Genomic DNA, 13568 nt, shown 5'->3' with positions numbered 1-13568 from the left:
TTGTCTTGCTCGTTCAACATAACGGCTTTGAGGTGGTTGTTGTTGTTGTTGTTGTTGTTGTTGTTGTTGTTGTTGTTCTTCTTCTTCTTCTTCTTCTTCTTCTTCTTCTTCTTCTTCTTCTCCTTCTCCTTCTCCTTCTCCTTCTCCTTCTCCTTCTTCTTCTTCTTTTTGGTGGTACTGGGGATGGAACCCAGGAGCTTTCTACCTCCGGGCTATACCCCCAGACCTATTTTAGACTTTATTTGGAAACAGGGTCTCAATTATATTAAGTTTGAGGCTGGCTTCAAATTTCTGCGATCCTCCTGTCTCAGCCTCCCAAGCGTGGGGATTCCAAGCGTGCGCCACCACGCCCGGCGATTTCTTCTCTTTTTGTGTGTGGTTCAGTCCTTGTTTAGCCCTGGCTCAGATCTCCTAAGAGTAAAGGCGTGGGAAACACACTGTAACTATCCACACATCCGTGTATCTGTTATCTTATGTAGAGATACATCAAATGTATGTGTTTCTATATTTATTTATGTGGCGTCTCCTTTGGAATGGGTGTGTTCTAACAGTGTCATGATGGCTTCTCTGCTTTGCACCTCTCTTTTTAATTGCTTTGCCTGATAAACTTAACTTGAAATCATTTATGTCCCCTCAATACACTTGAGCTACTAGTAAAAGCGGTCAAAGGCCTGTACCTTTATCTTTAGGAAGTATCAACGGTAGTTCACGTACCAGAGTCTGAGGCTCTGCCTGTGGTCGTGTTAGCTGGATATGATTTAACATGACTCCAGGATTTCGTGTTGGTTTTGTCCTTGGCTTTAAGGAGTATTACGCAGGTTTGACGCCAGCTCAGCTATTGAAGGATGTTCTAGTTGCAAAGAGTTTTGAAGCCCGGTGTGGCGCACGCTTGTAATCCCAGCATTTGGGAGGCTGAGACAGGAGGATCGTGGTTCGAGGACAGCCTCAGCTACTTAGTGAGGCCCTTCGCAACTTAGTGAGACTCTGTTTCAAAATAAAGAATACTGCCGGGCGTGGTGGCGCACGCTTGTAATCCCCGCGCTTGAGAGGCTGAGACAGGAGGAACATGCAGGTTCGAAGCCAGCCTCAGCTACTTAGTGAGGCTCTCAGCAACTTAGTGAGGCCCTGTTTCCAAATAAAATATAAAATGGGTCTGGGAGTATAGCCTGGAGGTAGAAAGCCTCTGGGTCCCACCCCCAGTACCACAATAAATAAATAAATAAATAATAAAATAATAAGGGTGGGGGGTGTAGCTCAGAGGTAGAATGCCCCTGGATTCCATCTCCAGCACTGCAAACAAAAACAAAAAACAACAAAAAAAATTTTTTGCTTTACTTTTAAGTGATTGTGACTGTTTTGCTCTTTTAACCAAAGAGAGAGAGAAGGAAGTCACATGGCGCACACCTCCCTCCTCCTCATTTTCTTCCCGGGAGCTAAGATCTGGAAATGCCAAAGCATAGGTTTCCCATTGTCTCCTCCCCATAATAGTTACATTTACAAACCAAATCAGAAATACCCTTGGCTTGCCTTTCTCCACAGTGAAGTTGTGTATCCTGGGAGTTTTTTTTTTTTTTTTTTTTTTTTTTTAAGAGGAAGTGTATATTACCTTAGGTCAATGTTGTAACATGAGCTGTTTTTTGCTATTGTCTGCATAATCTTTTGGGATATGGTAGGCCTTGGGGCTCACTTAGGGATGGATGAAATTGTTTCTGTGGATAAGCTCTTTGGTTATTGTTTTTTCTGTCGTTTTTTTTTTTCTTCTTTAAGAAATCTCTCTCCGTGAACACGCAGCCCCCAGTGGCCCGCTAATGGGCAGATCTGGTGACTGCTGGTCTTTTCACTTGGGCCTCTGTAGCATATGATACCTCTTCCTGGGCGTTTCTGCGCCTTTGCTGGGCTTCCTGGGCTGTGCTGCTCTTTCTCAGATGCCTTGTTGGCTGGTTCTCTGTCTCCCATCTGAGGAGCGGTAGAGAGTGACGTAAAGAACACGGGCCCTGCTATTACTTCTGCGTTGAATCCTGGCCGCACCACTTAATATATAACACTTACAAAGAGGAAAATAAAGAGGAGAAACTGGAAGCATTTTTTCAGGTGGCTGCAGAAATGGCAGCGTCCATCTGGTCCTTGAATATAGATGTTCTCCCCACTCTGCGTTTAATGGGGACTAGAGAGGAGAGCAGGTGCACACGGAGACGTGACCACAGGACTGACCAGGTGGAAACAGCTGGCACTTCTGGATATGGGGGTGGGATGTAGAGATGGTCCCTTCTGTGGCTGGGCCACGTGAGCGGCAGCAGAGGAGGAAGTTTGGAGAGACTGATGATGAGGTGGTTCGGGCTTCTGAGTTCTGACGTGGCGTCCTTAGTAGCTATTTCATGCCATATTCAGACAGGCCCTCAGTGGGCTTATAGAAGAGGCCCTCTTTCTTAGATCATGAGTTCTCAAGGAAGTGGCTTCCCAAGGCTCATCCAGCCACGTGTGCAGACATTTCTGCTGATCGCAACCAGCCCAGGTCATACAGTTCGTGGAAGCTAGGAGTTGCTGCCACCTTGCTACCAGGTATGGGACACAACGAAGAATTAGCCCGGCTGGGCGTGGTGATGTACACCTTTTTTTGTTTGTTTGTTTTTTATTTTTTCTTTTGTTTTTCTGTGTGTGTGGTACTGGGGGTGGAACCCAGAGGCTTTCTACCTCTGGGCTATACTCCCAGACCTATTTTATATTTTATTTGGAAACAGGGTCTCACTAGGTTGCTGAGAGCCTCACTAAGTAGCTGAGGCTGGCTTTGAACCTGCGCGATTCTCCTGTCTCTGCCTCCCCAGCGTGGGGATTACAAGCGTGTCCACCACGCCCGGCTTAGGTGATGCGCACCTTTAATCCCAGTACCTAGGAGGCTGAGACAGGAGGATCACAACTCCAAGGACAGCCTCAGCAAATAGCAAGACTGCGGGCTAAGTTAGAAACTTAGCGAGACCCTATTTTAAAGCAAACAACAACAACAAAAGGAATGGCAGTCATTCAAAACACAAACAACAACAGATGCTGGCAAGGATGTGAAGTGGGAACTTTAATACATTGTTGGTGGGATTGCAAATTAGTGCAACCACTTTGGAAAACAGTATCGAGGATCCTCAGAAGAATGGGAACGAAACTAGCATATGATTCAGCAATACCACTTCTGGGTATCGACCCAAAATAAAGGAAACCAACCTACCAAACTAATGCAGGTGTATCTGTGATCATAAGTGTACAATTCACCATTGCCAAACTGTGGAACCAGCCAAGATGTCCATCAACAGATGAATGGATTACAAAACTGTGGGATATGTACAGTAAAAATAGGATTTTACTCAGCCTTAAAGAAGAGCATACTTGCATCACTTACAGGAGAATGGATGGAACTGGGCAGCATTCGGCTAAGTGAGATTCATCTGTCATAAAAGTAGAAGATCGGATCCTCTCCCTGATAGGCAGAAGCTAGGGAGGAAAAGGGTCATAGGAGGAACTCTAGACGAAGAAGGAGAAGCCATAGAGGAGCAGATAAGGCGACCCGACTGAGGGGGACACGAGGGGGAAGAGGGACATTCCCCAGTGCATAGATGTGCATTCATAAACATAACAAAGTCGATCACTAAGCCAGATATGAGAAGGAGTGAAGGGGGATGGAATGGGGAAGGGCTAAATGGGAGATGTGTGCATGTACGCCTCTACCATCTTGAACCCCATTAAGATGTATGACTATAATGCACCAATAAAAAAAATTTTTTTAAAAGGGCTGGAGTGCAGTGCAGAGGTAGAATGTCCCTAGGCTCATTCATCAGTACAAAAAAAAAAAAAAAAAGAATTAGCCAGAAATTATCAGTGGTGCCGCTACTGGGTTGCCTGCCTTGGGCCTTCCACAATGAAGGTCTCATATTCCATTGGTCCTAGGAGCAAGGAGGCGGCTCCTGCTCCAGTGTTTTGGGTTGTGGGGTGGAGAGGCCTTCCTGGACCTCACTCCTGAGCCAGCCAGGGCCTTGTAGAATTGCACAGCAGCATGGGGTTAGATCACGCTACTGTCGGGCAGTAGCTGCCTTTGGGGTCTGATAACAGATAGGGGTCATGTGTGTGTGTGTGTGTGTGTGTGTGTGTGTGTGTGTGTGTGTGTGTGTATGTGTGTGTGATAATCACTTTTGTGAAAAGGCCAAGTATATAAAAAAACCCTCATGTTTCTAATAGGTATTTCAGCTGCAGATGCAGCCAGCCGACTCCAGTGGTGCTTTCTTGTTTTTTTTTAAAAAAACAATTTACCATAAGAGATATGGAACAAGACCCTGGGCTCAACAATTGCAGAATGATATTTTCTACTGAGATGTTACAAGCCGCTCTGACCCTGGACCCACACCCCCTCCCCGTGTGGGTAAGGCCCGCAGTGACTGAGACAGCCAGTATCTTGAAATCAGGAGTTGAATTTCTTAGCTTCACTGTTAGCAGGGAGTTTATTCTTTAAAGCAAACAAAAGACAACTCAGGGCCCTTGGATCCTTGAGAGCCATCAGGTGCATTCAAACGTGGGTTGCAGCTTAGGTTAACCCTCTTTTTCTTTGGAAGAACCTAGGGTGGAACTTTCTAGTCAATCAGTGGAGGCTGGGAGGGGTCCGCAGCCCTGCCTGGGGCTGCTCCTGCTGGGACCAGAAGGTTCTGTGAGGCTTTGGTTGCAGGGAGGGCTGGGAGAATATTCTTTTTGTTGCTTTTTTGCTCTGTTGACCTCCCGCCCTGTCTTACTGAGAACCGGGAACTGGTTCCAAGCACAGACTCTGAGAACAGACACGGCTGGGAGAAGAGGGCTTTGGGGTCAGGTCAGCAAGGGAGGTCGCCATCCTCCGAGGACAGACAGGGGTGAGCTCTGCAGAACGAGGCCAGACCAAGCGCGGCGTTGTGTGCACGGAGCCAGCTAAGCCCCTTCTTGGAGCTGTTTCCTTTGGGGAGTTTGGAAGCCACACGTGTTCTGGTTGTTTATGCACCGGCTTGCTATCTCCAGAAAAGGGGATTTAATGTTTTCCGCGTAGCATGCAAGAATCGCTGTCGCACACGCAAGTCTTTTCTTGTTAACAGAGGCCCTGGCCTGCTCTGCCCTGCTTCCAGCTCTACGTGATTTGGCCTGATAGTCAACCCTCAGCCCCACCCATCATTTCAGATCCTTCAGTGCAGGGGGTTTGGGGCCTAGCTCCCATTTAAACACACAGTTCCCCTTTGTGGCAGGTCTGTGCCTCTGTCATTTCTCCCCGTGTTTTACTGTGGTTATTTTCTGTATTTACTCGTTATTGTGTTTATTAAAGTCTTTGAAAGCATACTGTCATTTTTTTTTTTTTTTTTTGGTACTGGGGATTGAACCCAAGGGCATTCTGTCTCCCAGCCATAACCCCAGCCCTGTTTTATTTTTTATTTTGAAACAGAATTTCCCTAATTTCTTGAGGGTATCACTAAGTTGCTGAAGCTGGCCTTGAGCCTACGATCTTCCTCCAATCTCAGCCTCCCAAGTACTGAGAATATCAGTGTGCGCCACCACGCCCAGTACTGACTGTCTTTTGAACAGTTCGCTCTGTCAAGCCCTGGGCTATATTATTTTACTAATATTTATTCCCTCACTGAAGCCCTTAACTACTTTATGAATGACAGCTTATTAGCATTTCATAAAATGGAACACCGCGGTTTAGGAAAACCATGTCAGGGGGCGAGTAGAAGGCTATTTTGGATAAGCTGTGAGCACAGATTTGTCTGGGTGCGATTAATTTTATGGCATGCAAATTAAACAGCAATAAAGATTTTTTTTTAAAAAAAAGGAAAGAAAAACCAACTCAGTTGTACTACCTGTTAGCTCTGGGACCCCTGGCTGGTTCTTACACTTTTTGGCCTCATTCCCCACATCTGAAAAATGAGAGGATTCTTACTGGCTCACTTGTGGGGTCTTTAGGAATCAATCGAGTTCGTGTGTGAGAAGTACCCAGGACAGAGGCCCGGGCCGTGTGTCTGTGGCACTTCCGGCTGCCCCCCAAGGTGACCCAGCCAGTGTGCGGGATGGGGCGGGGGCAGAGCCCAATCTACCGGATTCCGAATGCCACATCCTTGCCGTTGACTTCTGTGTCCTTGGCCCTGGCCCGATGCCTGGTCAGTCACGAGGGCTAAACAAATATTTGTAGATGAATGAATACATTTGGAATTCGGGGCTGTGGTTGTTGTCCAGGTAAGACCTGATTTTGCCAAAAGCTGAGACTCTACCTTGACGTTCTACAGAAATAGTAGAACTTTAGGTTTGAATTCCGGGAAACACGCATGTGTCCCTTAGTGTGGACCGAAAGCTCTCAGATCAGCCACTTTAAGTGAGCTCATGCCCATGTGGGGAATCTGGCTCCAGGATGGGCAGGCGGCAGGAGCTGCCAGAGAAGCCAGCAAGGGGTTGGGAATTCCTGGAGTCCTGGCTGCCTCTAGGAACTGACCTTCTGTCCTCCCTGGGGCCAGCACCGGAGGACGGGGCTGTGAGCAGAGCCATTGCCACTCACTGCTGGTGGTAGGGAGCTCCGAGAAACTAGGTGTCAGTAGATAATTTAGGGTCTACTATACTTTGGGGGTGCAGCAATCACTTTTATTTATTTTTTATTGTATTTTTGTGGGTCTGGGGATGCAACTCAAGGGCATTCGATCTTCGAGCTACATGCTCTGCCATGTTTTTTATTCTTTATTTTGAAACAGGGTCTCACTAAGTTACACAGGGCTTCACTAAGTAGCTGAGGCTGGCTTTGAACCTGTGAGATCCTCCCGTCTCAGCCTCCCAAGAGCAGGAATTAAAAGCGTGTGCCATCATGCCCGGCCAATTTTTTATTTTTAAATAAAAATAAAAGTGATCGCATGCTCGGCCTGTGATCACTTTTATTATCAGTTTTTATAAAGGCGGGGTTTATATGTCGTCTAACCTCTTTAAATGCTACAGAGTTAGGCCGGGCGTGGTGGCGCACACTTGTAATCCCTGCGCTTGGGAGGCTGAGACAGGAGGATCGCAGAGGTTTGAAGCCAGCCTCAGCTACTTAGTGAGGCTCTCAGCAACTTAGTGAGACCCTGTTTCCAAATAAAATATAAAACAGGTCTGGGAGTATAGCCTGAAGGTAGAAAAGCTCCTGGGTTCCACCCCCAGAACCACAAAAAATAAAAATAAATAAATGCTGCAGAGGTAAGCTCAGGTCAGGAGTTGGACACCCAAGGTCAAGGTCATTGCTGCAGTCTTCAGTTAGAGTTTCAGCACAGGTGGCATTTAAGTTGACTATATTCTTTTCTCTCTCTTTCTTTCTTTCTTTCTTTCTTTCTTTCTTTCTTTCTTTCTTTCTGCGGTCCTGGGATGGAACCCAGTGGCATTCTACCTCCAAGCTACACCCCAGCCCTATTTTTTATTCTTTATTTTGAAGCAGGGTCCTTCTGAGTTGCAAAGGGCCTCACTAAGTAGCTGCGGCTGTCCGTGAACCGTGACCCTTCTGTCTCAGCCTCCCGAGTGCTGGGTTTCCTATCTTTCTTCCTGGTGCCAGGCTGCACGCTGAGTGCCAAGAGAGCCATGCACAGTGCTGAGCAGGGACCTAGCAGGCCGGGTTGGCATCCAGCCGGTTAAATTCATGAATGTGCTCACTTTCCATCTGTGGGACGAAGTGAGCCCAGCGGGCAGTGAGGGCCTCCCAGGAGGTGAGGGACTGCAGGCTGGAGGATGTGCCAACACCTGAGGAGACCCGGGTTGGTGTCAGGGGAGGGTGTCCAAGAAGAGACTTGGAGGGGCAGCAGGGACTGGATCCTCACTCCCTCAACCACTGCTCTGGAGGGAGATTTTGTTAAAATGAAAGGCTTTGAGCCAGGCAGGCGAGAAGGGCCCTAGGCCATCACAGGGGCTGCGGGGTGGCCCCGATTGAAGAAGGATGCTGTGGGAGGGTTGGCTCTGGGAAGTTGTTGAGAACAGATGGCTGGGCTGGGCCCCTTGTCACCGGATGGAGCTGTCTCCTGTCTTTTGAAAAGGGAGTCAGCCTCCGAGAGCCGCTCCCTCCCTGCGGGTTTTGGGGGAGGTCAGCAAGTCTGTCTGCGTTCGGTCAGATCCATCACTTTCTAGGTCCAGAGTGGGTTGTGGTTTTTTTCTTTTTTCTTTTTTTCTGTTACCCAGGCATGCTCACCAGAGTCTAACCTGTGGCCCTTGGAAAGGCCAATTCAAAACACATGCCTTAGACCACGCTGCTGAGTGGGCACGCCTCTCTCCTACTTGGATAACCTTAACACTATCTGAGCCCATTTGGGAGGCAGCAAGGGCGGCTGCGAGGTGAAAGCTCACACGTTGGGCTGCTCCTTGGGCTGCTCGCTGCATAGTTAAAGGTCTCGTTTTCTTTGTTAGCTCAGAACCACCAGGAACTTGGCTTAACGAGCGACAATTAAGAGCTCAGGAGTGTACAAAACGCTGCTGTGGAAATTGTTGGGAGTTCCATGCTGGCGTAAACAGATGTTTCTCTTCCTCCCTTTGGTCAAAAAATGTCATGGGCGATCTGCGTGCCAAGTTTCCCAGAGCTGGTTAAATTCTCTTACACGCTGGACGTGGAGAAGTGACATTCTTAGGGCAGTTCTGATGTATCGTGTTCTTTTACTATTTCAAACGTGGAGAAGAGGGTTTTTCTGCTTCTGAAGTAGGTTAGGGTGGGGCAGGCGACGTGACTAATTCCCCAGTCAGTAGTTTGCCTCTGATCACTGGGGAGTTTCGTGCAGATGTTCCATGTATTACACTTCTGTGTATATCTGTCTTTTGCCCACACACCGCCTAAGCTCACACAGGAACAGGTCGGCCTGTAGAGTCTAAAACTCTGCCACAGAATGGTAGCCACTAGCCACAAGGTAGCATTACAGCCCTGGGACTGTGCCTGTTCTTTTTCTTTTTAGTACCAGAGATTAAACCCGAGGACATTCTACCTCGAGCTAGAATCTCAACTCTGTTGTATTTTATTTTATTTGAAACAGGGTCTCACTAAGTTGCCGAGGGTCTTCCTAAATTGCAGATGCTGTTCTCGAACTGGTGATCCTCCTGTCTCAGCTCCTAAGTACTGAGATTACAGGTATGCGTCACCACGCCTGGCTGAACTTTAGTCATTCTGAATTGACATGTATGTGGGTACAAAGTACATACCACATTTGAGTATGGAGAAAAGAATGCCAGTGGTCTATGATACCTGTTTTATATGGATGATATGTCAAAGTGATGATATTTTGAATCTATTGGGTTAAAAACTGATAATAAAAATTGTGCTTTCCTCTTTCTTTGTAGGTTTCTCTCCTCTTTCTTCCTTTCTTTCTTTCTTTCTTTCTTTCTTTCTTTCTTTCTTTCTTTCTTTCTTTCTTTCTTTCTTTTGTGGTACTATGGATTGAACCCAGGGGCATTCTGCCTGCGAGCTATACCTCCAGCCCTATTTTTTAGTCTTTATTTGGAAACAGGGTCTCACTGAGTTGCAGAGGGCCTCACTAAGTAGCTGAGGCTGTTCACAAACTGCCATCCTCCCGTCTCAATCCCCAATGCTGGGATTACAAGCGTGCATCACCACACCTGGCCTCTTTTTTTTTTTTTTTCTTTTTCTTTTTTTGAGATAGAGTCCTCTCTGTCAGGCTGTTCTTGGACTCCTGAGCCTAAGTCATCCTCCTGCCTCAGCCTCCTGATTCCCTAGGACTACACACGCGCTGCCACACCCAGCTTTTAGGTTTTCCTTTTTAATGTGATTGCCAGGAGATTTGGGGTTACATAGGTGGCTCAAATTATGAATTTCCTGGGCAGACAAGAAGGGCTGCCGTGGGACCAGCGGCCCCTGAACAGGAGCTGCTGGAGGCTCAGGCTCCTGGAGCCCGGGAGCCAGCAGCGAGGCCAGAAGAATTCTGCTTATCACCCATCGGTGACTGATGTCAGCAAGACGGACTGCGGGTGGGTGGTCAGCTCTTTCTGAGATCATCACAGGTTCAAGGAGCCCTTGAGATTGTGAGGGTCTGCGGAGTCTTAGTGACACTCCCCATGAGTGTGAGGATCTGGAGAGAATGGGAGCTCTCCATTCCGTCTGCCTCCCCGGCGGCATTGGGCTATCGCTAGGTTGCAATTTAAAGGAACCTCTTTGCGGAGCGAGGTCGAGGCCTGTTAGCTCCGTCCTTTTAAAGTGACACCGGGTTTGCCGGGCACAGTGGCGCACGGTTATAATCCCCGCGCTGGGGAGGCTGAGACGGGAGGATCGCACAGGTTCGAAGCCAGCCTCCGCTACTTAGTGAGGCTCTCAGTAACTTAGTGCGAACCCTGTTTCCAAATAAAATAGAAAATAGGTCTGGGAGTATAGCCCGAAGGTAGAAAGCCCCTGGGTTCCACCCCCAGTACCACAAAATAAATAAATACATAAATAAATAAATAAATAAATAAAGTGGCTCCAGGTCTTACAGCCCAGGGCCCGTCCTGGGAGAGCAGCCACCGCAGGCCCTACGTGGAAGTGCAGAGTTGACTGATGGTTTTTCTCCATTTCTAGGGTCTGTGGACCAACCTCAGGCATTTGTTCAGAGAACAGCAAGGTTTGGATTTTGTGGCATACGAGGTCTTCTCGTTGGTGGGTTTTACCAGGAAAGAGCCCCGCATATGTCTAGAGTAGAAGTCTTGTTTATTGGTTTATTGGCGGCTGAGAGGCCGAGTTGGGGGCTTGAACCCCGGTTTCCGTGAGCTGCTTCATCTAGGGATGGCTGTTTCAAGCATCTTGCCTATATCTTGGAGCAGGATGTTATGGTATTTTATTGGTATAGCCGGAAGGCTATTTCAGAGCCCCTAAATCAGACAATACGGGACTTTTTTTTCTTACAAAGTGAAAATTTTAGCTGATATTTAGCATCTTCGTTTGTCTTGTGCTAGAATTGGGCAACATTTTAAAGAACTTTAAATTACTGGGGATGGTGGCGTACATCTATAATTCCAGGACTTAGGAGGCTGAGACGGAAGGATTGCGGGTTTGAGACTAGAGCCTCAGCAACTTAGCAAGACGCCTAGCAACTTAGTGAGACTCTATTTCAAAACAAAAAAAAGTTAAAAAAAAAAAAAGGGCTGAAGGTATAGCTTGGAGTTAGAATGTTTCTGGGTTCAACCGGAAGGAAGGAAAGAAGGAAGAAGGCAGGCAGGCTGGCTTATAGTTTTGGAAGCAAGAAAGAGTAAGAGCAAAAGAGAGAAAAGAAAAGAAGAAAAGAAAAGAAACTGGTTTATTCCTTGGTGGTGGAGAAAGCTGCCTGTGGCATCTTCTGTGGTAGAGGGCAGAAGAGTAAGGACAACACACCCTTTCATCGGGACCTCGCCCTAGGGCTGACTAACCCACTCCCAGCAAGGGCAGGAATCCCTTCCTGACTCCTCCTCAAGGGCCCGGCTCTCAGCACTGCAGCCCTGGGATTGAGTTTCCAACACAGGAGGTTTGAAGGACGCATCGGAACCACAGCACGTAAGGAAGCTGGCGGCGGCGCTACAGGCGCACATAGGTGCACGTCTGCACGTCGGTGGAAACTCTGTAACTTTGAAATAACATGTGTTACGCTACCTGGCCTTTCAACTAAATAATTTCAAAACAGACACTTGTAATGCAGTGATTGTTTCCTGAGGAGCAATGCGCTTCGTTTTGCAGACAAGATATTTATATGGTTTCCCTTCCTCCCACCCCCTTCCCTCCATCTCTCTTTCCCTCCTTCCCTTCCTGGCTTTGTTTGGAGCAAAAGGATACCAGTGGCTCTGTGTTTAAGCCAGTGTTTGCCTCCTATGAGGCTTTTTGCAGAGGTGGCCTGGTCTGCGTATCATTGAATTAGTAAATCTGCAGGCGGGAGGGAAAGGAGCCCCGGGTACTTTGGCTCATCACCTGGGCCCTGGCTCGGCTTAACAGAGGAGCGCTTCCCCAGAATGACGAGGGGACCTCTGAGGACCCAGCTGCTGCGACTCCATTTCTTCACGTCTGGACTGAGTCTCTGGCTGCTGCCAGCAGGTCAGGGTTCCCCAGCGGGTTGATGGTCTGAGCGCCCCCCTTCTAGACTCTTTTTGTCCCCTGTGAGTCTATTGAAAATCACCTGACCACTGGTCCCTCACTTATAGTTTCTTCCATTCCATCAGCCCGTGATGGGGAAAAGGGCTTCGTTTCCCAGAGAAGAAGCGAGACCAGGAGATTGATGGGAAAGAGGCCGGACCTGGGACTGTCACCCGCAGTCAGAGGCAGGAGGACAACCTGATCCCCAGTGACGCCCCTGCCCTGACCCACAGACTGCCCACGCCCTTGCTTCCCCTGCTGCTACCTGAGCGTTGTGGGTTTGGAGGGGGTGATGTGCCGAATCGTGGGGTGGCAGAGAGGGGGGCAGGGTTGCTGGAATCCAACCCAAGCCAGCTCCTCGGGGCTTCCCAGACAGAGTTTCCCTGGCTGGGCTGAGCCTGAGGTCCCTTCTTACCATCTCCAGGAAGAGACGCTTCCTGGGAACCCTTGAGGGGAAGCAGCCATCTATACTTTGAAGCGGGGCCACCTTGGTCCAGATGGGCCTGCCATCCAGGGGCAGAGAAGAAGCTGCCGACTGCAGGAACGGGGAGGACCTGTCTTTCCTTCGTTTCAGGACTCAGAGCCTCGAGGCACCTGCCCCGGAAGGAACAGGCTTGATTTGTTTGGCAGCCCGGGACTTGAGCCCACCTGGGCTTGGCCCTGGCCTCTCACCTGCAGTCCCAGCTCCCGCCTCTCACCTGCCACCGAAGGCCACCGCCAGGGTTTCTAAGTTTGTGTGGCTGAGAAAGAAATGAAAACGGGTCCTTTAAAATTACCCATGTGCGTGTAAACATAATTTGGAAAAAGTATATCGTACTGTATAACAAAATAATTTTGCCCACGTTTTATGGAGGAGGGGATTAGTTCTGCAGGGTTCCTAGACTGGGTGGGTTAGCCTCTGAGGCTGGTTGTTCTTGGGCTGGACAAAGGTGAATGCCTGCATTGTTCAGTGTGTAAGCTGTTAATAGTTTATGGGTGGTGATTAAGTAGAACCAAATAAGCCAATTTACAGTGTCTTAGCCTACGCTGGTGCTTGGCTAATTTACAAAGAATTGGGCCTTTCAAATCGGGGCTTCCCTGTGCCTGGGGGGCGGGGTGCTGGCTCAATCGGGTCGCAGAACCCTGCCCCGTGAGGCGGCTCCTTGATTCTTCCCGGGGTCTGGGACTCAACACGTTCTCAAATTGGTTTTTGTGGAGTCACGCTTGCATTCCTTCCTGTTGGACTGCGAGCTTCTGAGAGCAGGGTGAGTCTTATTCATTCTGTCTGGGTCTCTGGCACAAGACCTGGTGCTTAAGTGAATCACGGGGACCACTTTGCCCCCTCCTGCACGCTCAGGGTTAGCCCCGACTCAAGCCCCTCAGTTCCTACGAGGTAGTTTGTATTCATTTTCCCTCTTCTGTTAGTAAATAAATAGAGGCCCATAGAAGTTAATTTGTTCCAGAGCACTCGATTCAGATGCGGTAAAGCCAGGATTTCCATTCAGGTATCTTGACACCCCTGGATTAAGTC

The 13568-nt window shown here is 48.5% G+C and overlaps 1 protein-coding gene across 1 annotated transcript in view; it reads left to right on the top strand.

Annotated features, from left to right (window-relative positions):
• Window positions 1–9796: 9796 nt before the first annotated feature.
• The window catches only part of LOC308265227 (unconventional myosin-X-like), a gene marked incomplete at its 5' end in the record, with an annotated part of 100295 nt that continues 96523 nt past the window's right edge, over window positions 9797–13568 (top strand). The window contains 2 exons of the mRNA XM_080698822.1: window positions 9797–9964; window positions 10541–10618. Of these exons, the coding sequence (XP_080554948.1) occupies window positions 9797–9964; window positions 10541–10618 (246 nt within the window). The remainder of the gene's footprint in view (window positions 9965–10540; window positions 10619–13568) is intronic.

The sequence above is a fragment of the Muscardinus avellanarius genome (genome assembly GCF_963383645.1).
Source record: "Muscardinus avellanarius genome assembly, chromosome: 1".
NCBI classification, from domain to species: domain Eukaryota; kingdom Metazoa; phylum Chordata; class Mammalia; order Rodentia; family Gliridae; genus Muscardinus; species Muscardinus avellanarius.
This window is presented reverse-complemented; position numbering and strand designations above follow the sequence as displayed.